This window comes from Cololabis saira, chromosome 17 (assembly GCF_033807715.1).
Source record: "Cololabis saira isolate AMF1-May2022 chromosome 17, fColSai1.1, whole genome shotgun sequence".
NCBI lineage: Eukaryota > Metazoa > Chordata > Actinopteri > Beloniformes > Belonidae > Cololabis > Cololabis saira.
The window spans coordinates 7,762,363-7,789,423 of record NC_084603.1 but is presented as its reverse complement, the minus strand read 5'-3'; the positions used below and the strand labels follow the sequence as shown (position 1 = coordinate 7,789,423).

Sequence of the window (27,061 nt, the reverse complement as noted above, 5' to 3'; positions counted from 1 at the left end):
GCATCGCCACAGTAACACTTTTGAAAGAGAAAAGTAATGCGTGTAGTCGCACGATGGAGACGCACATTTTGGTGTATAACACACCTGGGTGCACGTTACGGTTCGGGCTGAATTAACTGCCGAAGGAATGGCATAAATTGCGCCAAAATTACACAATTAATTCAAAATGGCTGACTTCCTGTTCGGTTTCGGCCATGGCTCCAAGAGACTTTTCTTTAAGTTGCGACATGATACAGGTGTGTACCGATTTTCGTGCATGTACGTCAAACCGTATTGTGGGGCTTGAGGCACAAAGTTTTCCGGGGGGCGCTGTTGAGCCATTTTACCACGCCCATTAATGCAAACCATTAAATATCAAATTTTTCGCCAGGCCTGACTTGGGTGCAAAATTTGGTGACTTTTTGGGCATGTTAAGGGGGGCAAAAAGGCCATCACTTTGTCAGAAGAAAAAAAAAAATAATAATAATAATAATAATAAAAATTCCTGCAAATACAATAGGGCCTTCGCACTGCAAGTGCTCGGGCCCTAATAATAATAATAATAAAAATTCCTGCAAATACAATAGGGCCTTCGCACTGCAAGTGCTCGGGCCCTAATAATAATAATAAAAATTCCTGCAAATACAATAGGGCCTTCGCACTGAAGGTGCTCGGGCCCTAATTAAAGCTGCAAGCAGCGATGAACGGGCCCTCGCACTCACGGCCGCCGCCCCCCATAAGCATATCAGAAATGACACCACCCACGACTTCCTATGTCAAACCATTCAAAAGTTATAGCAGAAAAAAGGGACAACCAATCACAAGAAGGGGCGGGGCTAATTCAGGCCAATGAAGGTCAAGGACTCCATACAGAGTCTGATGACACCACCCACGATTCTCCATGTCAAACCATTCAAAAGTTATAGCAGGAAACAGGGACAACCAATCAAAAGAAGGGGCGGGGCTAATTTTCACCAATTATGGTCAAGGACTCAATACCGAGTCCCATGACACCACCCATGACTCTTTATGTCAAACCATTCAAAAGTTATGGCAGAGAAAAGTTTTCCGGGGGGTGCTGTTGAGCCATTTTGCCACGCCCATTAATGCAAACCATGAAATATCTAATTTATCACCAGGCCTGGCTTGCATGCAAAATTTGGTGACTTTTGGAGAACTATCAAATATGGACCAATCAGATTAAGGGGGCACGCTTTTCTGCGTCTAGCATCGCCACGGTAACACTTTTGAAAGAGAAAAGTAATGCGCGTAGTCGCAAGATGGAGACGCACATTTTGAGGTATAAGTCACCTGGATGCACGTTACGGTTCGGGCCGTATTAATTGCCGAAGGAATGGCATTAATTGCGCCAAAATTACACAATTAATTCAAAATGGCCGACTTCCTGTTCAATTTCGGCCATGGCGCCATGAGACTTTTCTTTAAGTTGCGACATGATACAGGTGTGTACCGATTTTCGTTCATGTACGTCAAACCGTATTATGGGGCTTGAGGCTCAAAGTTTTTTCCCTCTGAACCAATCAGATGAAGGGTGGGCGCACTTTTTGGTGTCTAGCGTTGCCGCGGTAACGCTTTTAAATGAGAAAAGTAATGTGCGTCGTTGCAGGACAGGGACGCACATATTGATGTAGAAAAAAAAAATTGCTGACAAAAAAGTCTGGGTACTGCGGGAATCGAACTCTGATCTCTGACTCCAAAGACGGGAACGCTCTGGCTGAGCTAAGACTCAGCTTGTCATTTCTATTTGACCTACTGACTTAGCAGAGACCAACATATCGATATTTAGTAATGTAAGTCTGGAGCTGTTTTTTCTAATTTTTTTAAATATTTGTAAGTTATAAATATTAGTAAAACCCTACTATTTTAATTATTACTTTTTCTGTAACCATTCTGCCAAGGTTGTAACCGGGCTGAGCTGGGAATATTTCTGACGTCACCACATTACAGGGAGCTGATTGGTCGGGGGGCGGGGCCGTCATCACCCTACTCGCCACCGATTGGTCGGGGGGCGGGGCCGTCATCACCATCCGCGCCACTGATTGGTCGGGAGGCGGGGCCGTCATCACCCTACTCGCCACCGATTGGTCGGGGGGCGGGGCCGGCAGACGTTTGAATCAGGAAGCGGGAGTCAGCGCGAGAGCGACTGGCGGCTCGTGGCGATTTTATTATAAAAAAGGGACAACCAATCAGAAGAAGGGGCGGGGCTAATTCAGGCCAAAGAAGCTCAAGGACTCATTGCAGAGTCCCTTGACACCACCTACGACTTCCTATGTCAAACCATTCAAAGTTTATAGCAGAAAAAAGGGACAACCAATCAGAAGAAGGGGCGGGGCTAATTCAGGCCAATGAAGGTCAAGGACTCCATACAGAATCTGATGACACCACCCACGACTCTCTATGTCAAACCATTCAAAAGTTATGGCAGAGAAAAGTATTCAAGGTGGCGCTGTTGAGCCGTTAGGCCACGCCCATTAATGCAAACCATGAAATATAAAATTTATCACCAGGCCTGGCTTGCATGCAAAATTTGGTGACTTTTGGAGAACTATCAAATATGGACCAATCACACGAAGGGGGGGCGCGCCTTTTGGCGTCTAGCGTCGCCACGGTAACACTTTCGAAAGAGAAAAGTAATGCGTGTAGTCGCAGGATGGAGACACATATTTTGATGTATAACACATCTGTGTTCACGTTACGGTTCGGGCTGAATTAATTCTCGAAGGAATGGCATAAATTTCGCCAAAATGACACAATTTATTCAAAATGGCCGACATCCTGTTCGGTTTCGGCCATGGCTCCAAGAGACTTTTCTTTAAGTTGTGCCATGATACAGGTGTGTACCGATTTCCGTGCATGTACGTCAAACCGTATTGTGGGGCTTGAGGCACAAACTTTTCCGGGGGGCGCTGTTGAGCCATTTTGCCACGCCCATTAATGCAAACCATGAAATATCAAATTTATCGCCAGGCATGGCTTGCATGCCAAATTTGGTGCCTTTTGGGGAACTATCAAATATGGACCAATCAGATGAAGGGGGGATGCGCTTGTTGGCGTCTAGCGTCGCCACGGTAACACTTTCGAAAAAGAAAAGTAATGCGTGTAGTCGCAGGATGGAGACGCACATTTGGATGTATAACACATCTGGGTTCACGATACGGTTCGGGCTGAATTAACTCTCGAAGGAATGACATATATTGCTCCAAAATTACGCAATTAATTCAGAATGTTCAAAATGGCCGACTTCCTGTTCGGTTTCGGCCATGGCGCCAAGAGACTTTTCTTTTAGTTGCGACATGATACAGGTGTGTACCGATTTTCGTTCATGTACGTCAAACCGTATTATGGGGCTTGAGGCACAAAGTTTTTTCTGTCGAACCAATCAGATGAAGGGTGGGCGCGCTTTTTGGCGTCTAGCGCGGCCACGGTAACGCTTTTGAAAGAGAAAAGTGATGCGTGTTGTCGCAGGATGGAGACGCACATTTTGATGTATAACACACTTGGGGGCACGTTACGGTTCGGGCTGAATTAACTTTCGAAGGAATGGCATAAATTTCGCCAAAATGACACGACTAATTCAAAATGGCCGACATCCTGTTCGGTTTCGGGCATGACCCCAAGAGACTTTTGTTTAAGTTGTCCCATGATACAGGTGTGTACCGATTTTCGTGCATGTACGTCAAACCGTATCGCGGGGCTTGAGGCACAAAGTTTTCAAGGGGGCGCTGTTGAGCCATTTTGCCACGCCCATTAATGCAAACCTTTAAATATCAAATTTTTCGCCAGGCCTGACTAGGGTGCAAAATTTGGTGACTTTTTGGGCATGTTAAGGGGGGCAAAAAGGCCTTCACTTTGTCAGGAAAATAATAATAATAATTAAAGCTGCAAGCAGCAATGAACGGGCCCTCGCGACTCACGTCAACCGCCCCCCATAAGCATATCAGAAATGACACCACCCACGACTTCCTATGTCAAACCCTTCAAAAGTTATAGCAGAAAAAAGGGACGACCAGTCAGAAGAAGGGGCGGGGCTAATTCAGGGCAAAGAAGATCAAGGACTCATTACAGAGTCCCATGACACCACCCACGACTCTCTATGTCAAAACATTCAAAAGTTATAGCAGAAAATAGGGACAACCAATCAGAAAAAGGGACTGGGCTTATTGTCACCAATTATGGTCAAGGACTCAATGCCGAGTCCCATGACACCACCCACGACTCTCTATGTCAAACCTTTCAAAAGTTATGGCAGAAAAAAGTATTCTAGGGGGCGCTGTTGAGCCGTGAGGACACGCCCATTAATGCAAACCATGAAAAAAAAAATCAGATCACTCAAATGAACGACGATCATACAGTACAGCTGTATCTCATGGTCCAGAATGTATGATATTATATTAATCTATTATACCATATTATATTACATGTTGTTATTTCATATTAGCGTACCCAGTAATATAGCATATTGTATTATTGCATTGTATGTTGCTTCATTTCATATATTTTTGACTGTATTATATTGTAAAATTTTATATCATAGCGATTGCATTATTATATAATTTCAATTTATAACACTAATATACAATTCCTCACACACACACTCCTTCCAAATGTTTCTTTTTTTTCTCCATTATGACAATTGTATGCTGTCATCCGTTATGTTTTTTGTTTTTAAGCTTGTTATGTCTGTTATTCAAATATATTAATACATTCATTAATATGCTATACTGTATTTTGTATTGTGTGTGTGTGTGTGTGTGTATATATATATATATATATATATATATATATATATATATATATATATATATATATATATATATATATGTGTGTGTGTGTGTGTATACCTGAAGTGTGACTACCTGCAGAACGTATTTTAGCATGAAAGCTTGCATATTTAACGTACATCAAGCATCCTGTATCATAGCTACATGTCTGCCGTTTGTAACAAAGCAAACCGCGTGAAAATCGGTTGAAAATCAAGTGAGTTATAGTTATTTTACTTATGCAGACACCTCCTTCCACAATAGAAGTGAACGCTCTAGAGTTAAAGCGATACCGATCCAAGATGGCGGCCACGCCCGACGTTCTCAGGCAGTCAATGCGGCGCCTCGACCAAGATGGCGGCCGCGCTGAACATCAGCCCCTCCCCCCGCGGGAGCTGCGCGCGCAAACTCCACTCAAATTCAAAAGTTATGGCAGAAAATCGGGACAACCAATCAGAAGAAGGGGAAAGAGAAAAGTAATGTGCGTCGTCACAGGACAGAGACGAACATTTTGATGTAAAAAAAACACAAAAATTGCTGACAAAAATTTTGGCATATCAAGCCAGGCTTGAACTCTCGACCTCTGGCAGCAAAGACCGCAATAATCTGGCTGAGCTAAGTCTCAGCTATTCCTTTTATTTGACCTACTGGCTTAGGACAGACCAACATAGCGATAAAATGTCTGGAACTTTTTTTTCCTAATTTTTTAAATATTTGTAAGTTATAAATATTAGTAAAACCCTACTAATTAAATTATTACTTTTTCTGTAACCATTCTGCCAAGGTTGTAACCGGGCTGAGCCGGGAATATTTCTGAAGTCACCACATTACAGGGAGCTGATTGGTCGGGGGGCGGGGCCGTCATCACCCTACTCGCCACTGATTGGTCGGGGGGCGGGGCCGTCATCACCCTACTCGCCACTGATTGGTTGGGGGGCGGGGCCGTCATCACCCTACTCGCCACTGATTGGTCTGGGGGCGGGCCGCCATCACCCTACTCGCCACTGATTGGTCGGGGGGCGGGGCCAGCAGACGTTTGAATCAGGAAGCGGGACTCTCTATGTCAAACCATTCCAAAGTTATAGCAGAAAATCGGGACAACCAATCAGAAGAAGGGGCGGGGCTAATTAAGGCCAACTAAGCTTAAGGACTCATTACAGAATCCCATGACACCACCCACGACTTCCTATGTCAAACCATTCAAAAGTTATGGCAGATAAAAGTATTCTAGGGGGGGCTGTTGAGCCGTTAGGCCACGCCCATTAATGCAAACCAAGAAATATCAAATTTATCGCCAAGTCTGTCTTGCATGCAAAATTTGGTGACTTTTGGAGAACTATCAAATATGGACCAATCACATGAAGGGGGGGGCGCGCCTTTTGGCGTCTAGCGTCGCCACGGTAACACTTTTGAAAGAGAAAAGTAATGCGTGGTGTCGCAGGATGTAGACGCACATTTTGATGTATAACACACCTGGGTGCACGTTACGGTTCGGGCTGAATTAACTGCCGAAGGAATGGCATAAATTTCGCCAAAATTACACAATTTATTCAAAATGGCCGACATCCTGTTCGGTTTCGGCCATGGCTCCAAGAGACTTTTCTTTAAGTTGTGCCATGATACAGGTGTGTAGCGATTCTCGTGCATGTACGTCAAACCGTATTGTGGGGCTTGAGGCACAAAGTTTTCCGGGGGGCGCTGTTGAGCCATTTTGCCACGCCCATTAATGCAAACCATGAAATATCAAATTTATCTCCAGGCCTGGCTTGCGTGCCAAATTTGGTGCCTTTTGGGGAACTATCAAATATGGACCAATCAGGTGAAGGGGGGGTGCGCTTGTTGGTGTCTAGCGTCGCCACGGTAACACTTTTCAAAGAGAAAAGTAATGCGTGTAGTCGCAGGATGGAGACGCACATTTTGATGTATAACACATCTGGGTTCACGATAAGGTTCGGGCTGAATTAACCCTCGAAGGAATGGCATATATTGCTCCAAAATTACGCAATTAATTCAGAATGTTCAAAATGGCCGACTTCCTATTCGGTTTCGGCCATGGCGCCAAGAGACTTTTCTTTTAGTTGCGACATAATACAGGAGTGTACCGATTTTCGTTCATGTACGTCAAACCGTATTATGGGGCTTGAGGCACAAAGTTTTTTCTGTCGAACCAATCAAATGAAGTGTGGGCGCGCTTTTTGGCGTCTAGCGCCGCCACGGTAACGCTTTTGAAAGAGAAAAGTAATGCGTGTTGTCGCAGGATGGAGACGCACATTTTTATGTATAACACACTTGGGGGCACGTTACGGTTCGGGCTGAATTAACTTTCGAAGGAATGGCATAAATTTCGCCAAAATGACACGACTAATTCAAAATGGCCGACTTCCTGTTCGGTTTCGGGCATGACGCCAAGAGACTTTTCTTTCAGTTGCGCCATGATACAGGTGTGTACCGATTTTCGTGCATGTACGTCAAACCGTATCGTGGGGCTTGAGGCACAAAGTTTTCAAGGGGGCGCTGTTGAGCCATTTTGCCACGCCCATTAATGCAAACCAATAAATATCAAATTTTTCACCAGGCCTGACTAGGGTGCAAAATTTGGTGACTTTTTGGGCATGTTAAGGGGGGCAAAAAGGCCTTCACTTTGTCAGGAAAATAATAATAATAATTAAAGCTGCAAGCAGCAATGAACGGGCCCTCGCACTCACGGCCACCGCCCCCCATAAGTATCAGAAATGACACCACCTACGACTTCCTATGTCAAACCATTGAAAAGTTATAGCAGAAAAAAGGGACAACCAATCAGAAGAAGGGGCGGGGCTAATTCAGGCCAATGAAGGTCAAGGACTCCATACAGAATCTGATGACACCACCCACGACTCTCTATGTCAAACCATTCCAAAGTTATAGCAGAAAATCGGGACAACCAATCAGAAGAAGGGGCGGGGATAATTAAGGCCAACGAAGCTTAAGGAGTCATTACAGAGTCCAATGACACCACCCACGACTTCCTATGTCAAACCATTCAAAAGTTATAGCAGAAAAAAGGGACAACCAATCAGAAGAAGGGGCGGGGCTAATTTAAGCCAATGAAGGTCAAGGGCTCCATAAAGAATCTGATGACACCACCCACGACTCTCTATGTCAAACCATTCCAAAGTTATAGCAGAAAATCGGGACAACCAATCAGAAGAAGGGGCGGGGCTAATTAAGGCTAACGAAGCTTAAGGACTCATTACAGAGTCCCATGACACCACCCACGACTTCCTATGTCAAACCATTCAAAAGTTATAGCAGAAAAAAGGGACAACCAATCAGAAGAAGGGGCGGGGCTAATTAAGGCCAACGAAGCTTGAGGACTCATTACAGAGTCCCATGACACCACCCACGAGTTCCTATGTCAAACAATTAAAATGTTATAGCAGAAAAAAGGGACAACCAATGACAAGAAGGGGCGGGGCTAATTCAGGCCAATGAAGGTCAAGGACTCCATAAAGAATCTTATGACACCACCCAGGACTCTCTATGTCAAACCATTCCAAAGTTATAGCAGAAAATCGGGACAACAAATCAGAAGAAGGGGCGGGGCTAATTAAGGCCAACGAAGCTTAAGAACTCATTACAGAGTCCCATGATACCACCCATGACTTCCTAAGTCAAACCATTCAAAAGTTATAGCAGAAAAAAGGGACAAACTATCAGAAGAAGGGGCGGGGCTAATTAAGGCCAACGAAGCTTAAGGACTCATTACAGAGTCCCATGACACCACCCACGACTCTCTATGTGAAACCATTCAAAAGTTATGGCAGAGAAAAGTATTCTAGGGGGCGCTGTTGAGCCGTTAGGCCACGCCCATTAATGCAAACCATGAAATATCAAATGTATCTCCAGGCCTGGCTTGCATGCCAAATTTGGTGACTTTTGGAGAACTATCAAATATGGACCAATCAGATGAAGGGGGGGTGCGCTTTTTCGCGTCTAGCATCGCCACAGTAACACTTTTGAAAGAGAAAAGTAATGCGTGTAGTCGCACGATGGAGACGCACATTTTGGTGTATAACACACCTGGGTGCACGTTACGGTTCGGGCTGAATTAACTGCCGAAGGAATGGCATAAATTGCGCCAAAATTACACAATTAATTCAAAATGGCTGACTTCCTGTTCGGTTTCGGCCATGGCTCCAAGAGACTTTTCTTTAAGTTGCGACATGATACAGGTGTGTACCGATTTTCGTGCATGTACGTCAAACCGTATTGTGGGGCTTGAGGCACAAAGTTTTCCGGGGGGCGCTGTTGAACCATTTTGCCACGCCCATTAATGCAAACCATGAAATATCAAATTTATCGCCAGGCCTGGCTTGCATGCCAAATTTGGTGCCTTTTGGGGAACTATCAAATATGGACCAATCAGATGAAGGGGGGGTGCGCTTGTTGGTGTCTAGCGTCGCCACGGTAACACTTTTGAAAGAGAAAAGTAATGCGTGTAGTCGCAGGATGGAGACGCACATTTTGATGTATAACACATCTGGGTTCACGATACGGTTCGGGCTGAATTAACTCTCGAAAGAATGGCATATATTGCTCCAAAATTACGCAATTAATTCAGAATGTTCAAAATGGCCGACTTCCTGTTCGGTTTCGGCCATGGCGCCAAGAAACTTTTCTTTTAGTTGCGACATGATAAAGGTGTGTACCGATTTTCGTTCAAGTACGTCAAACCGTATTATGGGGCTTGAGGCACAAAGTTTTTTCTGTTGAACCAGTCAGATGAAGGGTGGGCGCGTTCTTTGGCGTCTAGCGCCGCCACGGTAACACTTTTGAAAGAGAAAAGTAATGCGTGTTGTCGCAGGATGGAGACGCACATTTTGATGTATAACACACTTGGGGGCACGTTACGGTTCGGGCTGAATTAACTTTCGAAGGAATGGCATAAATTTCGCCAAAATGACACGACTAATTCAAAATGGCCGACATCCTGTTCGGTTTCGGGCATGACCCCAAGAGACTTTTGTTTAAGTTGTCCCATGATACAGGTGTGTACCGATTTTCGTGCATGTACGTCAAACCGTATCGTGGGGCTTGAGGCACAAAGTTTTCAAGGGGGCGCTGTTGAGCCATTTTGCCACGCCCATTAATGCAAACCTTTAAATATCAAATTTTTCGCCAGGCCTGACTAGGGTGCAAAATTTGGTGACTTTTTGGGCATGTTAAGGGGGGCAAAAAGGCCTTCACTTTGTCAGGAAAATAATAATAATAATAATTAAAGCTGCAAGCAGCAATGAACGGGCCCTCGCACTCACGGCCACCGCCCCCCATAAGTATCAGAAATGACACCACCTACGACTTCCTATGTCAAACCATTGAAAAGTTATAGCAGAAAAAAGGGACAACCAATCAGAAGAAGGGGCGGGGCTAATTCAGGCCAATGAAGGTCAAGGACTCCATACAGAATCTGATGACACCACCCACGACTCTCTATGTCAAACCATTCCAAAGTTATAGCAGAAAATCGGGACAACCAATCAGAAGAAGGGGCGGGGATAATTAAGGCCAACGAAGCTTAAGGAGTCATTACAGAGTCCAATGACACCACCCACGACTTCCTATGTCAAACCATTCAAAAGTTATAGCAGAAAAAAGGGACAACCAATCAGAAGAAGGGGCGGGGCTAATTTAAGCCAATGAAGGTCAAGGGCTCCATAAAGAATCTGATGACACCACCCACGACTCTCTATGTCAAACCATTCCAAAGTTATAGCAGAAAATCGGGACAACCAATCAGAAGAAGGGGCGGGGCTAATTAAGGCTAACGAAGCTTAAGGACTCATTACAGAGTCCCATGACACCACCCACGACTTCCTATGTCAAACCATTCAAAAGTTATAGCAGAAAAAAGGGACAACCAATCAGAAGAAGGGGCGGGGCTAATTAAGGCCAACGAAGCTTGAGGACTCATTACAGAGTCCCATGACACCACCCACGAGTTCCTATGTCAAACAATTAAAATGTTATAGCAGAAAAAAGGGACAACCAATGACAAGAAGGGGCGGGGCTAATTCAGGCCAATGAAGGTCAAGGACTCCATAAAGAATCTTATGACACCACCCAGGACTCTCTATGTCAAACCATTCCAAAGTTATAGCAGAAAATCGGGACAACAAATCAGAAGAAGGGGCGGGGCTAATTAAGGCCAACGAAGCTTAAGAACTCATTACAGAGTCCCATGATACCACCCATGACTTCCTAAGTCAAACCATTCAAAAGTTATAGCAGAAAAAAGGGACAAACTATCAGAAGAAGGGGCGGGGCTAATTAAGGCCAACGAAGCTTAAGGACTCATTACAGAGTCCCATGACACCACCCACGACTCTCTATGTGAAACCATTCAAAAGTTATGGCAGAGAAAAGTATTCTAGGGGGCGCTGTTGAGCCGTTAGGCCACGCCCATTAATGCAAACCATGAAATATCAAATGTATCTCCAGGCCTGGCTTGCATGCCAAATTTGGTGACTTTTGGAGAACTATCAAATATGGACCAATCAGATGAAGGGGGGGTGCGCTTTTTCGCGTCTAGCATCGCCACAGTAACACTTTTGAAAGAGAAAAGTAATGCGTGTAGTCGCACGATGGAGACGCACATTTTGGTGTATAACACACCTGGGTGCACGTTACGGTTCGGGCTGAATTAACTGCCGAAGGAATGGCATAAATTGCGCCAAAATTACACAATTAATTCAAAATGGCTGACTTCCTGTTCGGTTTCGGCCATGGCTCCAAGAGACTTTTCTTTAAGTTGCGACATGATACAGGTGTGTACCGATTTTCGTGCATGTACGTCAAACCGTATTGTGGGGCTTGAGGCACAAAGTTTTCCGGGGGGCGCTGTTGAACCATTTTGCCACGCCCATTAATGCAAACCATGAAATATCAAATTTATCGCCAGGCCTGGCTTGCATGCCAAATTTGGTGCCTTTTGGGGAACTATCAAATATGGACCAATCAGATGAAGGGGGGGTGCGCTTGTTGGTGTCTAGCGTCGCCACGGTAACACTTTTGAAAGAGAAAAGTAATGCGTGTAGTCGCAGGATGGAGACGCACATTTTGATGTATAACACATCTGGGTTCACGATACGGTTCGGGCTGAATTAACTCTCGAAAGAATGGCATATATTGCTCCAAAATTACGCAATTAATTCAGAATGTTCAAAATGGCCGACTTCCTGTTCGGTTTCGGCCATGGCGCCAAGAAACTTTTCTTTTAGTTGCGACATGATAAAGGTGTGTACCGATTTTCGTTCAAGTACGTCAAACCGTATTATGGGGCTTGAGGCACAAAGTTTTTTCTGTTGAACCAGTCAGATGAAGGGTGGGCGCGTTCTTTGGCGTCTAGCGCCGCCACGGTAACACTTTTGAAAGAGAAAAGTAATGCGTGTTGTCGCAGGATGGAGACGCACATTTTGATGTATAACACACTTGGGGGCACGTTACGGTTCGGGCTGAATTAACTTTCGAAGGAATGGCATAAATTTCGCCAAAATGACACGACTAATTCAAAATGGCCGACATCCTGTTCGGTTTCGGGCATGACCCCAAGAGACTTTTGTTTAAGTTGTCCCATGATACAGGTGTGTACCGATTTTCGTGCATGTACGTCAAACCGTATCGTGGGGCTTGAGGCACAAAGTTTTCAAGGGGGCGCTGTTGAGCCATTTTGCCACGCCCATTAATGCAAACCTTTAAATATCAAATTTTTCGCCAGGCCTGACTAGGGTGCAAAATTTGGTGACTTTTTGGGCATGTTAAGGGGGGCAAAAAGGCCTTCACTTTGTCAGGAAAATAATAATAATAATAATAATAATAATTAAAGCTGCAAGCAGCAATGAACGGGCCCTCGCGACTCACGTCAACCGCCCCCCATAAGCATATCAGAAATGACACCACCCACGACTTCCTATGTCAAACCCTTCAAAAGTTATAGCAGAAAAAAGGGACGACCAGTCAGAAGAAGGGGCGGGGCTAATTCAGGGCAAAGAAGATCAAGGACTCATTACAGAGTCCCATGACACCACCCACGACTCTCTATGTCAAAACATTCAAAAGTTATAGCAGAAAATAGGGACAACCAATCAGAAAAAGGGACTGGGCTTATTGTCACCAATTATGGTCAAGGACTCAATGCCGAGTCCCATGACACCACCCACGACTCTCTATGTCAAACCTTTCAAAAGTTATGGCAGAAAAAAGTATTCTAGGGGGCGCTGTTGAGCCGTGAGGACACGCCCATTAATGCAAACCATGAAAAAAAAAATCAGATCACTCAAATGAACGACGATCATACAGTACAGCTGTATCTCATGGTCCAGAATGTATGATATTATATTAATCTATTATACCATATTATATTACATGTTGTTATTTCATATTAGCGTACCCAGTAATATAGCATATTGTATTATTGCATTGTATGTTGCTTCATTTCATATATTTTTGACTGTATTATATTGTAAAATTTTATATCATAGCGATTGCATTATTATATAATTTCAATTTATAACACTAATATACAATTCCTCACACACACACTCCTTCCAAATGTTTCTTTTTTTTCTCCATTATGACAATTGTATGCTGTCATCCGTTATGTTTTTTGTTTTTAAGCTTGTTATGTCTGTTATTCAAATATATTAATACATTCATTAATATGCTATACTGTATTTTGTATTGTGTGTGTGTGTGTGTGTGTATATATATATATATATATATATATATATATATATATATATATATATATATATATATATATATATATATATGTGTGTGTGTGTGTGTATACCTGAAGTGTGACTACCTGCAGAACGTATTTTAGCATGAAAGCTTGCATATTTAACGTACATCAAGCATCCTGTATCATAGCTACATGTCTGCCGTTTGTAACAAAGCAAACCGCGTGAAAATCGGTTGAAAATCAAGTGAGTTATAGTTATTTTACTTATGCAGACACCTCCTTCCACAATAGAAGTGAACGCTCTAGAGTTAAAGCGATACCGATCCAAGATGGCGGCCACGCCCGACGTTCTCAGGCAGTCAATGCGGCGCCTCGACCAAGATGGCGGCCGCGCTGAACATCAGCCCCTCCCCCCGCGGGAGCTGCGCGCGCAAACTCCACTCAAATTCAAAAGTTATGGCAGAAAATCGGGACAACCAATCAGAAGAAGGGGAAAGAGAAAAGTAATGTGCGTCGTCACAGGACAGAGACGAACATTTTGATGTAAAAAAAACACAAAAATTGCTGACAAAAATTTTGGCATATCAAGCCAGGCTTGAACTCTCGACCTCTGGCAGCAAAGACCGCAATAATCTGGCTGAGCTAAGTCTCAGCTATTCCTTTTATTTGACCTACTGGCTTAGGACAGACCAACATAGCGATAAAATGTCTGGAACTTTTTTTTCCTAATTTTTTAAATATTTGTAAGTTATAAATATTAGTAAAACCCTACTAATTAAATTATTACTTTTTCTGTAACCATTCTGCCAAGGTTGTAACCGGGCTGAGCCGGGAATATTTCTGAAGTCACCACATTACAGGGAGCTGATTGGTCGGGGGGCGGGGCCGTCATCACCCTACTCGCCACTGATTGGTCGGGGGGCGGGGCCGTCATCACCCTACTCGCCACTGATTGGTTGGGGGGCGGGGCCGTCATCACCCTACTCGCCACTGATTGGTCTGGGGGCGGGCCGCCATCACCCTACTCGCCACTGATTGGTCGGGGGGCGGGGCCAGCAGACGTTTGAATCAGGAAGCGGGACTCTCTATGTCAAACCATTCCAAAGTTATAGCAGAAAATCGGGACAACCAATCAGAAGAAGGGGCGGGGCTAATTAAGGCCAACTAAGCTTAAGGACTCATTACAGAATCCCATGACACCACCCACGACTTCCTATGTCAAACCATTCAAAAGTTATGGCAGATAAAAGTATTCTAGGGGGGGCTGTTGAGCCGTTAGGCCACGCCCATTAATGCAAACCAAGAAATATCAAATTTATCGCCAAGTCTGTCTTGCATGCAAAATTTGGTGACTTTTGGAGAACTATCAAATATGGACCAATCACATGAAGGGGGGGGCGCGCCTTTTGGCGTCTAGCGTCGCCACGGTAACACTTTTGAAAGAGAAAAGTAATGCGTGGTGTCGCAGGATGTAGACGCACATTTTGATGTATAACACACCTGGGTGCACGTTACGGTTCGGGCTGAATTAACTGCCGAAGGAATGGCATAAATTTCGCCAAAATTACACAATTTATTCAAAATGGCCGACATCCTGTTCGGTTTCGGCCATGGCTCCAAGAGACTTTTCTTTAAGTTGTGCCATGATACAGGTGTGTAGCGATTCTCGTGCATGTACGTCAAACCGTATTGTGGGGCTTGAGGCACAAAGTTTTCCGGGGGGCGCTGTTGAGCCATTTTGCCACGCCCATTAATGCAAACCATGAAATATCAAATTTATCTCCAGGCCTGGCTTGCGTGCCAAATTTGGTGCCTTTTGGGGAACTATCAAATATGGACCAATCAGGTGAAGGGGGGGTGCGCTTGTTGGTGTCTAGCGTCGCCACGGTAACACTTTTCAAAGAGAAAAGTAATGCGTGTAGTCGCAGGATGGAGACGCACATTTTGATGTATAACACATCTGGGTTCACGATAAGGTTCGGGCTGAATTAACCCTCGAAGGAATGGCATATATTGCTCCAAAATTACGCAATTAATTCAGAATGTTCAAAATGGCCGACTTCCTATTCGGTTTCGGCCATGGCGCCAAGAGACTTTTCTTTTAGTTGCGACATAATACAGGAGTGTACCGATTTTCGTTCATGTACGTCAAACCGTATTATGGGGCTTGAGGCACAAAGTTTTTTCTGTCGAACCAATCAAATGAAGTGTGGGCGCGCTTTTTGGCGTCTAGCGCCGCCACGGTAACGCTTTTGAAAGAGAAAAGTAATGCGTGTTGTCGCAGGATGGAGACGCACATTTTTATGTATAACACACTTGGGGGCACGTTACGGTTCGGGCTGAATTAACTTTCGAAGGAATGGCATAAATTTCGCCAAAATGACACGACTAATTCAAAATGGCCGACTTCCTGTTCGGTTTCGGGCATGACGCCAAGAGACTTTTCTTTCAGTTGCGCCATGATACAGGTGTGTACCGATTTTCGTGCATGTACGTCAAACCGTATCGTGGGGCTTGAGGCACAAAGTTTTCAAGGGGGCGCTGTTGAGCCATTTTGCCACGCCCATTAATGCAAACCAATAAATATCAAATTTTTCACCAGGCCTGACTAGGGTGCAAAATTTGGTGACTTTTTGGGCATGTTAAGGGGGGCAAAAAGGCCTTCACTTTGTCAGGAAAATAATAATAATAATTAAAGCTGCAAGCAGCAATGAACGGGCCCTCGCACTCACGGCCACCGCCCCCCATAAGTATCAGAAATGACACCACCTACGACTTCCTATGTCAAACCATTGAAAAGTTATAGCAGAAAAAAGGGACAACCAATCAGAAGAAGGGGCGGGGCTAATTCAGGCCAATGAAGGTCAAGGACTCCATACAGAATCTGATGACACCACCCACGACTCTCTATGTCAAACCATTCCAAAGTTATAGCAGAAAATCGGGACAACCAATCAGAAGAAGGGGCGGGGATAATTAAGGCCAACGAAGCTTAAGGAGTCATTACAGAGTCCAATGACACCACCCACGACTTCCTATGTCAAACCATTCAAAAGTTATAGCAGAAAAAAGGGACAACCAATCAGAAGAAGGGGCGGGGCTAATTTAAGCCAATGAAGGTCAAGGGCTCCATAAAGAATCTGATGACACCACCCACGACTCTCTATGTCAAACCATTCCAAAGTTATAGCAGAAAATCGGGACAACCAATCAGAAGAAGGGGCGGGGCTAATTAAGGCTAACGAAGCTTAAGGACTCATTACAGAGTCCCATGACACCACCCACGACTTCCTATGTCAAACCATTCAAAAGTTATAGCAGAAAAAAGGGACAACCAATCAGAAGAAGGGGCGGGGCTAATTAAGGCCAACGAAGCTTGAGGACTCATTACAGAGTCCCATGACACCACCCACGAGTTCCTATGTCAAACAATTAAAATGTTATAGCAGAAAAAAGGGACAACCAATGACAAGAAGGGGCGGGGCTAATTCAGGCCAATGAAGGTCAAGGACTCCATAAAGAATCTTATGACACCACCCAGGACTCTCTATGTCAAACCATTCCAAAGTTATAGCAGAAAATCGGGACAACAAATCAGAAGAAGGGGCGGGGCTAATTAAGGCCAACGAAGCTTAAGAACTCATTACAGAGTCCCATGATACCACCCATGACTTCCTAAGTCAAACCATTCAAAAGTTATAGCAGAAAAAAGGGACAAACTATCAGAAGAAGGGGCGGGGCTAATTAAGGCCAACGAAGCTTAAGGACTCATTACAGAGTCCCATGACACCACCCACGACTCTCTATGTGAAACCATTCAAAAGTTATGGCAGAGAAAAGTATTCTAGGGGGCGCTGTTGAGCCGTTAGGCCACGCCCATTAATGCAAACCATGAAATATCAAATGTATCTCCAGGCCTGGCTTGCATGCCAAATTTGGTGACTTTTGGAGAACTATCAAATATGGACCAATCAGATGAAGGGGGGGTGCGCTTTTTCGCGTCTAGCATCGCCACAGTAACACTTTTGAAAGAGAAAAGTAATGCGTGTAGTCGCACGATGGAGACGCACATTTTGGTGTATAACACACCTGGGTGCACGTTACGGTTCGGGCTGAATTAACTGCCGAAGGAATGGCATAAATTGCGCCAAAATTACACAATTAATTCAAAATGGCTGACTTCCTGTTCGGTTTCGGCCATGGCTCCAAGAGACTTTTCTTTAAGTTGCGACATGATACAGGTGTGTACCGATTTTCGTGCATGTACGTCAAACCGTATTGTGGGGCTTGAGGCACAAAGTTTTCCGGGGGGCGCTGTTGAGCCATTTTACCACGCCCATTAATGCAAACCATTAAATATCAAATTTTTCGCCAGGCCTGACTTGGGTGCAAAATTTGGTGACTTTTTGGGCATGTTAAGGGGGGCAAAAAGGCCATCACTTTGTCAGAAGAAAAAAAAAAATAATAATAATAATAATAATAAAAATTCCTGCAAATACAATAGGGCCTTCGCACTGCAAGTGCTCGGGCCCTAATAATAAAAATTCCTGCAAATACAATAGGGCCTTCGCACTGAAGGTGCTCGGGCCCTAATTAATACAAACACAAATAAAAATGTTCCTAACTTGTGAATGAAAAGGGAGCAGAAAGAAGAAGAATCTTATCTGATCTGCCCCTTTCACAAATAACATAAATTAATAATAATAAAAAAAAATAAAAAATTAAAAAAAAAAAAAAAAAAAAAAAAAACAACTAAGTGAATAAAAACAACTAAAATAAAATTAAAATAACATTAAATAAAATTACCACCGCCTACGGGTATGTCAATCAAACTCAACATTTTTCGTTATATTTCCTTAACATACAGGCTTTAATTGTTCTTTTGAATGTAATGTTTGATTTGGATTCTTTGTTTTCTTTGTTCAAATTGTTCCATAAATTGATTCCTTTCACAGAAACACAACATTCCATCAATTTTGTCCTGCATCTTGGTTTTATAAAAATCTCTGTTCCTTTTAAGTTATACTTGCTTTCTCTTTTTTCAAATCTTTTCTGAATGTTGATTGGTAAAGTTTTTTTTATGAGCTTTAAACATAATTTGCAGAATACTATGGTCTACTAGTTCATGAAATTTCAACAAATTTAACTGAAGGAATAATGGATTTGTTGGATCTCTATATCGTTTTCTACTAATTACCCTTATGGCTCTTTTTTGCAGAATGAAAATTGATTGAACTAAGGACCCTCTCTGTAGTCTTGATTGTCTGCTTTTCCCTGTGCCGTCTCTGGCAGAGATCGCAGGTTGTCACGTCAACGATGGAGGCTGCAGCCACGGCTGCTCCCAGATGCCGGACTCCTATCAGTGCCGCTGTCCCAGAGGACTGGAGCTGGCAGAGGACGGACGCACATGCCAGGGTCTGTATGTGTGAGGGAAGACGGTAGAGGGGGCAGATTTGGAAGAGAGAAACACATTCACATCCACAGATGTTCCACCTGAGATGCAACAAACAAGGTTTTCATTAGGCCTTCAAATCTAAATCAATCCTCTCACTTATTGTCAGGGAGGATCTTCAAGGGCTGGCCTTTTTTAACAAGAGCTATTGAGTGAGAAAATGTACTGCAGCCTCACTTACAGACTGGCCCAACGGGGATGGTGATTATTAGTATTGAGATGGTTTTATTTTCTAATTCACCTCTAACTGTAAAGACTATTTCCAAGAATGAAAAAAAATAAATAATAGAAAGTATCTTGTATGTCTAATTTATAGAGCTGAATTTAAGTTTGCTGTCACATAAAATTGAGAAAGCTATATTCGCACTGAAACCAAACCAAGGAATATTTGGTTGGGGAATAACTCAAGGTCTTAAGGATGGATAATTGATGACCTGATTAATGCTTCCAGCTTTCCTTGAATTTGATTCATATCAAAGAGAGAAAAGCAGCAAAGCATCACCTGTGAAGCTGGTGTTTGGGAATTTGGGGTTTTCTTTTGTATTACCGATGTTTGACATGATTCATCTGATATGTATGTACTGTATACGCAGAGGTGTCAAAGTATTCACATTCATTACTCAGGTAGAATTATAGATACTAGAGTTTAAAAATACTCCTGTAGAAGTTTAAGTATCAACTCAAGTTTTTAATTCAAGTAAAAGTATAAAAGTACTGGTTTCAAAACTACTTAAAGTATAAAAGTAAAAGTAATGTAAGGGGGAAAAAGGCATTAAGGACAAAAGCCATTGAAGATAAATGCATCTTAGTATAATGCAAATATATTAAAGAAGCATATATGTGTGCTATTGAGCATTAACATGTGTTTCAGAGAGCAGGAGATATGATGACTAGATGCCTAAAAGTATTGTAATGGTGCAAAAAGTCAAAGTTCAGAGGCATGTTATCATTTATCCTAACCTTTATTGGAATGTACATCCAAGTTTAGTTGCAGGAATCTGAGGGAACGGATGTAAGAACAAAACTGGACAAGAACATCTGAGACAACCACAACCAAATTCACTCTATCCGGATGGAGCAATTTAACTGGATAGTTTTTATTAAAGGCCGAAATGAAATAGAGTAACGAGGCTGTTTTTAAAATGTAAGGAGTAAAAAGTACAGATAATTGTGTGAAAATGTAAGGAGTAAAAGTAAAAACCAACCAACATTTCTACTTAAGTAAGGTAATGAAGTATTTGTACTTCGTTACTTGACACCTCTGTGTATACGTATATGCTTTCTGTCAGTAAGTGCAAGGAGCTCCTTGTTGTTGTTGTTAAAAAAGAAGCATAAGAAGAGTCATCCCTCTACTTTCTGTACTTTCAGTGCCAGTCCAGTGTGATTCCAGCTCTATTACAGTATCGGTTCCCAAGGACCTGGTTGGAGGACTGGAGCTGTTTCTGGCCAACTCTTCCTGTCGAGGTGTCTCCAACGGCACGCACATCAACCTCAGCTTCAGCCTCAAGACCTGCGGCACAGTGGTGGAGGTGAACGGTGCACTTCAGTGTGGGTTGTGGACAGTACTCGAGTTGTAAAAAAAAAAATCAGGGGGGATGGTGGATTTTATCATATGGGGACAGATAATTTGTGGTGATTACAAATAATATAATATATTACAAACAATAGCACTGACCAAAACAGCTGCAGAAATACTGCAGGAATGACATAGCAGCAGTTAAATGCAGCCTTCTGTAAGCTTTAAATATCCACTGGGCTTACATCAGATACATCAAAACACAACAATAAAAAACAGTTTTCTGAACTTATCAATATGACTCTGTCCTTCACAGGATAAGTAAAATGGATCACTGCAAAAACTCAAAATCTTAACAAGAATTTTTGTCTTATTTCTAGTTAAAATTTCTCATTTTAGTAAAAAAAAAAAATCTCATTACACTTAAAACAAGACTCATCACTGGAAAAAACAACAATTTTCACCTGTTTCAAGTAGATTTTCACTTGAAATAAGTAGAAAAATAGATAGATAAATCTTGTCCCACTGGCAGATTTTCCTACTTATTTCAAGTGAAAATTTACCTGAAACAGGTGAAAATTGTCACATTTTTCTGGTGTTATTTTTCTGGTGATGACTCTAAATGTTGAAATAGCAGTAAAACCACATTCATTGATGAAATGACATAAGAGATGGAAAGGGGGGATGGCAGTTTTACAGGGGGGATGATATGGACTGTTTTTATTTCAGGGGGGATGGCATCCCCCCTCATCCCCCCTCAACTCGAGTACTGGTTATGGAGGCTGCAACCCGCTGAAGACAAAACTAAAGTGTTGTGAATGTTCCCTCCCAGGTGACCGATGACAAAATCGTGGGCACCAACCTGGTGACGGGCCTGCCCCGGAGCAGCCCAGGCAGCAGCAGCGACCTGATCGTCCGGACCAGTAAGTTGGTCCTGCCCGTCACCTGCGAGTTCCCCAGGGAGTACCACGTGTCGGACGGGTACCAGGCCAGCCAGCGCAGCTCCTCCCTGGAGCTGGCGGGCCACAGCAAGGGAGTGTTCCGGTTCTACCTGGAGCTCTTCAAGAGCGCAGAGTTCTCCGAGCCCTACCGCACCCCGCCCCAGCTGCGCCTGCACGACTCCCTCTTCTTTGGGGTGGAGCCGAAGGAGAGGGTGGCGGGCCTCTTCGCTCTGGTGGAGAGCTGCTTCGCAACACCGGGGCCCAAAGCGGACCAGGCCGTCAAGTACTACCTCATCAGAGACGGGTGATTGGATTAAACACTGTTACTGCCACAATGCATGTTCATTACATGATGTACTTTAAAGGGGACCTATTATGGCATCTAATATTTAAAACAGGCCTTGAATGTCTTACAAACAAGCTTTTGATTGTTTTTCCTAAATAAATTAGAAATTCAGCCTCTGAGCCATGTCTTTAGCATCCCATTCTCTAACCTCATTATCTATGCAGGATTCTGAGTGGGTGAGGCTATGATAATGAGACACTGCTGATTGGCTGCCTGAATGATGCGATAAACCGCCAAGAAAAAATGGCGGAAGCTCCGGCCGGCGGAGTTAGTTGTGGGCGTGGTTTCACGCATCGTGGCCAACCGATGCAAATCGCATTTTCGTTACGTAACGAAAAGTGAGCAGAATCTGAACGGCTCATAGAAGCCACATCACACTGGACGGCTCATCCGGGCGGCTGTACAGACACTGCAGAATTTGGTTGCTTTCCTCCTTCTCTGAGTCGGCAGGCTGAGGGGAGACCACTTTATATATGTTAAAGCAAGAAAAAACATGTTTTTCATAATAGGTCCCCTTTAATAAGAAACACTGTTAATTATCAGCTGGGTCTAGCAAGAGAAGTTAATGTTCTCAAAAAAGATTATTTATGATAGTATATTAAATTGATATATATTTATATATATGATAGATATATTGAATAGGATTTCATCCTTTTTGGCTGAAGAAAAATATGCAATTCATAAAGAAGAAAAAAACAAAAAACCCAAAAAACAGGTAGCCTTCATTTCAACCAATGACAGATGAGATCAAATTAAAGAGGCAAAAAAAACAACAAATGTTGATACAGAAAACAAATGTGGGGAATACAAAATAAAAAAACCAAACAATTTACCGCGTGTCATGTTCCTCAGCTCCTCAGTTGTTTGGTGCTTGATACTGTATGTGGCGACTTTACATTTGGACGTCTGAAGCCACGACCAACCCTTGAGTGTGGCCGAGGTCGGAAAGGTTCTCGGCCAGTGAAGGCTTCACATTTGCTGATTTGACACTGTGACATCAGAGACCCAGACACACAGTACTTTCATCCACCCACCTTCACATCACACTGCGTTTGCTGTCCATGCGCAGCAACTTCAGCACAACCCGGACGTTGTTCACTATCCCCTCAGCACTGATCTCCTCTCTGCTTTAAAGAACTGACCTCGGACTAGATGTGAAGGGGAGACATGATTACTCCGGGTGGAAAAATCCAAACCATCTTATTATTGATGGTTTGTGGCTAAAAATCCATTCAGATCCACATTGAACCATTTTTCACTATTGAAACCAATGGGTCAACTGCATATTTAATTTGAATGAGTTTTCATCGCAGACACGGTGGGGTTTTGGGACCCTAGGGCTAATTCTTTCACTTGTCAGAGTCATGCTTTGATCAGTGCGTATCATGTTAAGACTTCAAATGCAAACTGTGTCTTTTTTGGCCTCTCCTGCAGTTGCATCTCTGATGAAACGGTGACACAGTATTCATCAAAAGATCAGCTTTCTAAGCACTTCCAGGTCCCAGTCTTCAAGTTCATTGGCAAGGACAATCAAGTAAGTGAAAGAAGCATGCTGGGTGCCAGCTGGCTCGTTTATGAAAATGTGTGCGCTTTCGTCTGCGTTGTACTATACTATAGAGCCAGACTGCACGAATCTGCACTTCTCTTTATACTTTGACGGCATTTTGTGAAAACGTGCTTGCCTCTCGTGTTTACAGGAAGTGTACCTGCACTGTCGAGTGCTGGTGTGCGGGGCGGGAGACGCCCGCTGCACCGAGCGCTGCCGGGGACGAGTTCGACGGGAGGTCCGGATGGATGAAACTCAGGAGCAGCGCACGCTGAGCACAGGCCCCATCTACATCCTGCCTTAGTCATCATGCAAAAATTGTTTTATCGACACAAACAAGCATAACCAGGAATAACAAACAAAGTATTGACAACCTGACCAGTTTTATCGTTTATTTTCTTTGTAACATTGGCATACATACACAGCAGCCCATTGCACTGTCCCTTTTTATCCCACATACACACAAGTAGACTTCTACACACTCAGTCCTTTTTTTCATAGTCCCCTTGTCGTTCATATTGCTGGTGATGATTTAACACATTTAAGCCTGTGTATCTTTACCACGTTGGCAGCAAAACTCACTGACATTAAAAGTGACTGACATTTCTATTAGAAGCCATTCAGAGGAGCCTCGGTTCACTTCAAGCTGCTACAGCATGACGGATGTTTTTCTAGGTCACACTTTGGGGCATTTCTCAGATTTGATTACAGCTTAGAGACTTAGAGGATTCATAAGACTGATTTATATTTTACACCATCGCTGACTTGGAAAATCCAAGCGGGACATCCGCAGATGCATTCTGACTCGTTTGCTGAGCGTAATCGATGGCTGGGGAGCATGTCACGCATCACAGTGTGGCAGGAAGGGGATATTAGTAAGATGCGCCAGTAACTTTAGCACATGCTTCATCACCCTGAGGATTAATCTAGAGGTAATCATGTCAGTTAAACTGCAATTACTCTCACACTTATTCCTAAAAAGTAACACATAACTACCATAAAACTTACATCAAACATTAACAAAGTAGTGTTAATGAGCAACGCAGTTACGTAACACTGAGTTGGCCTTTGAGCATGCAAGCTTTAGACATTAGCATGCAATGAGCCCTTACTCTGACAATTACTTTCTTCCTTTCAATCAAGAGACAATTAATAAGACTGCATAATAATCACCATCTTCCTATCAGCTGGTTTGTTTGGAGTCATCAAGTAATTTATGCTAATGGAGTCATGGAGGCCTAAATTTGGCCTATAAAGAGGAGTAAAGATGGTTAGATATGCATGAGCAATTCATTAGGCTGCTGAAAGTCATATCCAGACGTGTAATATCTGTCACCACTGCATATTAATAAATCCTACAAAACAGTCCACTGGAATCCCTCATTTCTTTTTTTTTTTAATTTCCGGTCTCCACGAGTCACAAGTGGGCTCTTGTGCAGCTCGAGTGAGACAAAGGGCCTGTAAATGCAGAGTCCGTGACTGTGTTACTAGTCCGTAGAGGTCTGTGTCACAGCTCGTCCCTCTCCTCGCCCGGGCAGACGCAGGCCGCCCTCTGGCTGTTCATGTAAGACCTACAACCCAGAGTCCACACCGTGCTGTACAGACCGTCTGCCATGGTTTCACAAGCTGAGGGCAGAGAGATGGAGAAACAGAAAAGGGAGAGAGGAAGACTTTTTAACAACTTTCAGGCGTGCAATATATTCCTGGAGGTCAATTTAAAAAAAAAAAAAATGCTGAAAATGGAAAGGAAGCTAGTGAACGTCTCACCTCGCACCTTGGACACAAAGCCGAGGCTCCTCCTGAGGTCGGAGCAGATGGCGTGCAGACACACGCGAAACTTGGCATCACAGTCGTACTTGTTCCTGCCACAAATGTCATAGCAGGCGTCAAGCTGGTTGCAGCACTTCGTCATGGCGGGGATTCCCACATCAAGCTGCCAAAAGAAGGAATTATATTTAATCAGTCCAGTTATTGACAGACCCGCCACACTTGTGATTGCATGCACAAAAAGAAGCACCCATACTTGAAATCCCACCAGAGCGGAGCTGCAGCCGTCGGGTTCTGGGAGCTGGTATCCAGGACGAGGCTGTGGACGTCCTCCTATTTGAAATGAAAGAAATTCAGTTTAATTCTTGAACTAAAGTTCAGAGACTACATCAATGCCATCATGTGCTCCCAATGAAGGCCCCGGCGTATATCTCTGCTGTCACTTGTGTTCAGTTTCACAGATAAGATGTAACTTCTGTTTGTGAACATCTGTGCCGATTGCACAACATAAGGGACATCTATCCCCCAGAGTGATAAACAAATGCATTAAAGTCTCTGCAGCAGCAGCCCAAAGCCAAAACATGTTATCTTGGATCACAAAGTAATTTCCTGTAAACTGAAAGCTTTTATCACACTTTAAACTGAACGAAGAAAACCTATATGTTGTAGCAGAAGAATCTAAAATGTTGGCCTTTTACACATTTTTACGCCAATAAAAACACTTTTTGTAGACCGGCAGTCGACCGTCCATGACGCTATAAAATGAATATAAAGTGAACGTTGGAAGGATTCCTTCTCACCGTGTCGGCAGCGGTACTGGCACACTCCGTTGTGCCCTCCAGCCAGCTCCACCAGGGAGTCAAAGTATCCGTGCACGGTCTGAACACCGTTTCTGAGTGAGTCCATGCTCCAGATGCTGGCATCTTCTTGTGGCGGGGGTTTGTTTGGGGAATTGTTTGTCTGGATGGGTCTGATCTCGTTGGTCTCCCCCCGAGAGGAAACGTGTTCCACATTCACAGCTTCCACACTGAGAGGATCCACTGCAGGAGCGTCTCCAGCAGGCTTTCCAATGTCCGTCTCTGTTGCATCATGGGCCACAAAGGTCTCCGTTTCAGGCTTTTCACCTCCCTGCTTGTTCACGGTGAATATTCCATCGCCATCAGCACCTGGCTCCACAGCAGGAGCCTCCACCTTTGCTGCCTCAGCCTGGAAGTAGACTAAAGTGGCGCAGCTACCCAGGGAGGTGAAGAGGAAGAGCAGGGCCCCAGTCCGGAGCAACATGATGTTCAACTGAATCCAAGCAGATGTCCCTCTCCACACAATCAGGAGTCAACAAGGAGGGAAGAGTATAGACAGTGAGGGGTAAAACCAAAAACATACTCTGCTCTAACTGTTGGTCAGAGCGCGGACTTTGATCTCTGATTAGATTCTGCCATACAGCAAGGCACTCAGTCATAGCGGGGGTAAAGGTCACAACATATCAACCCATAGAAGCGTCTCTATTATCCTGCTAATCCTCTCACTCCCTGTGATTCTTGAACACATCAAATGACTGCTTTCTGTGGTTATAATTGGATTGTTATGACTCGAGTCTCACAGAAATTGAGCCAAGAGGGAAAAAAAACCCTTTGTCATAATCCGTTTAATGGCCCCTCTGCCACCACTGCCACCGCTATGACCTCTTTTTTTTTCTTACTCCAAGACATTACAAACTTGAAACTGTCTCTGCCGCCTTTGATGAAGGTCACAGACGAACAGCTCAGTGCTAAATAAGAGCAGAGACAAGCTTCATGTTATCTTTTTCATTGGAGGAGGCAGGAGGGGAGCAGCATTAGCACTCCTGGGCTTGTCTCTTTTAATTGGGTAGAAGAGTAAAGTGGATAAAGGAATACAACAGTGAGGGACTAAAGCTGACTCAATAAATCAAGAACACTGGAATCCAGCTGGAGTGCAGACCAGACCTTTGTATTTACTCTGTAGTGTACTTTCCCCACGCCTCTGCTGCCCTCTT

The 27,061-nt window shown here is 43.7% G+C and overlaps 2 protein-coding genes across 3 annotated transcripts in view; one reads left to right on the top strand and one right to left on the bottom strand.

The window, feature by feature from the left end:
• Window positions 1–24,650, top strand: part of oit3 (oncoprotein induced transcript 3) — a 48,628-nt gene extending 23,978 nt beyond the window's left edge. For both annotated transcript variants that reach the window (XM_061745456.1, XM_061745455.1), the window contains 5 exons: window positions 18,775–18,897; window positions 20,303–20,463; window positions 21,283–21,695; window positions 23,172–23,271; window positions 23,435–24,650. In XM_061745456.1, coding sequence (XP_061601440.1) covers window positions 18,775–18,897; window positions 20,303–20,463; window positions 21,283–21,695; window positions 23,172–23,271; window positions 23,435–23,587 — 950 coding nt within the window. In that variant the 3' untranslated portion in view covers window positions 23,588–24,650. The remainder of the gene's footprint in view (window positions 1–18,774; window positions 18,898–20,302; window positions 20,464–21,282; window positions 21,696–23,171; window positions 23,272–23,434) is intronic.
• Window positions 23,664–26,490, bottom strand: pla2g12b (phospholipase A2, group XIIB). Its single transcript, XM_061745457.1, has 4 exons — window positions 25,851–26,490; window positions 25,307–25,383; window positions 25,051–25,216; window positions 23,664–24,909 (listed from the first exon to the last, which is right to left on the bottom strand). Exons 1-4 carry the CDS (start codon window positions 26,329–26,331, stop codon window positions 24,791–24,793), a joined length of 843 nt encoding a protein of 280 aa, XP_061601441.1. The 5' UTR covers window positions 26,332–26,490; the 3' UTR covers window positions 23,664–24,790.
• Window positions 26,491–27,061: the final 571 nt, after the last annotated feature.

Bases quoted from the DNA above. Each gene is read 5' to 3' on its own strand.
- pla2g12b (XM_061745457.1), bottom strand. From the start codon at position 26,331: ATGTTGCTCCGGACTGGGGCCCTGCTCTTCCTCTTCACCTCCCTGGGT. The intron at 25,217-25,306 runs GTATGGGTGCTT...TTCTTTTGGCAG, and splicing joins CCGCTCTGGTGGGATTTCAA to CTTGATGTGGGAATCCCCGC. The intron at 24,910-25,050 runs GTGAGACGTTCA...CTCTGCCCTCAG, and splicing joins CTTTGTGTCCAAGGTGCGAG to CTTGTGAAACCATGGCAGAC.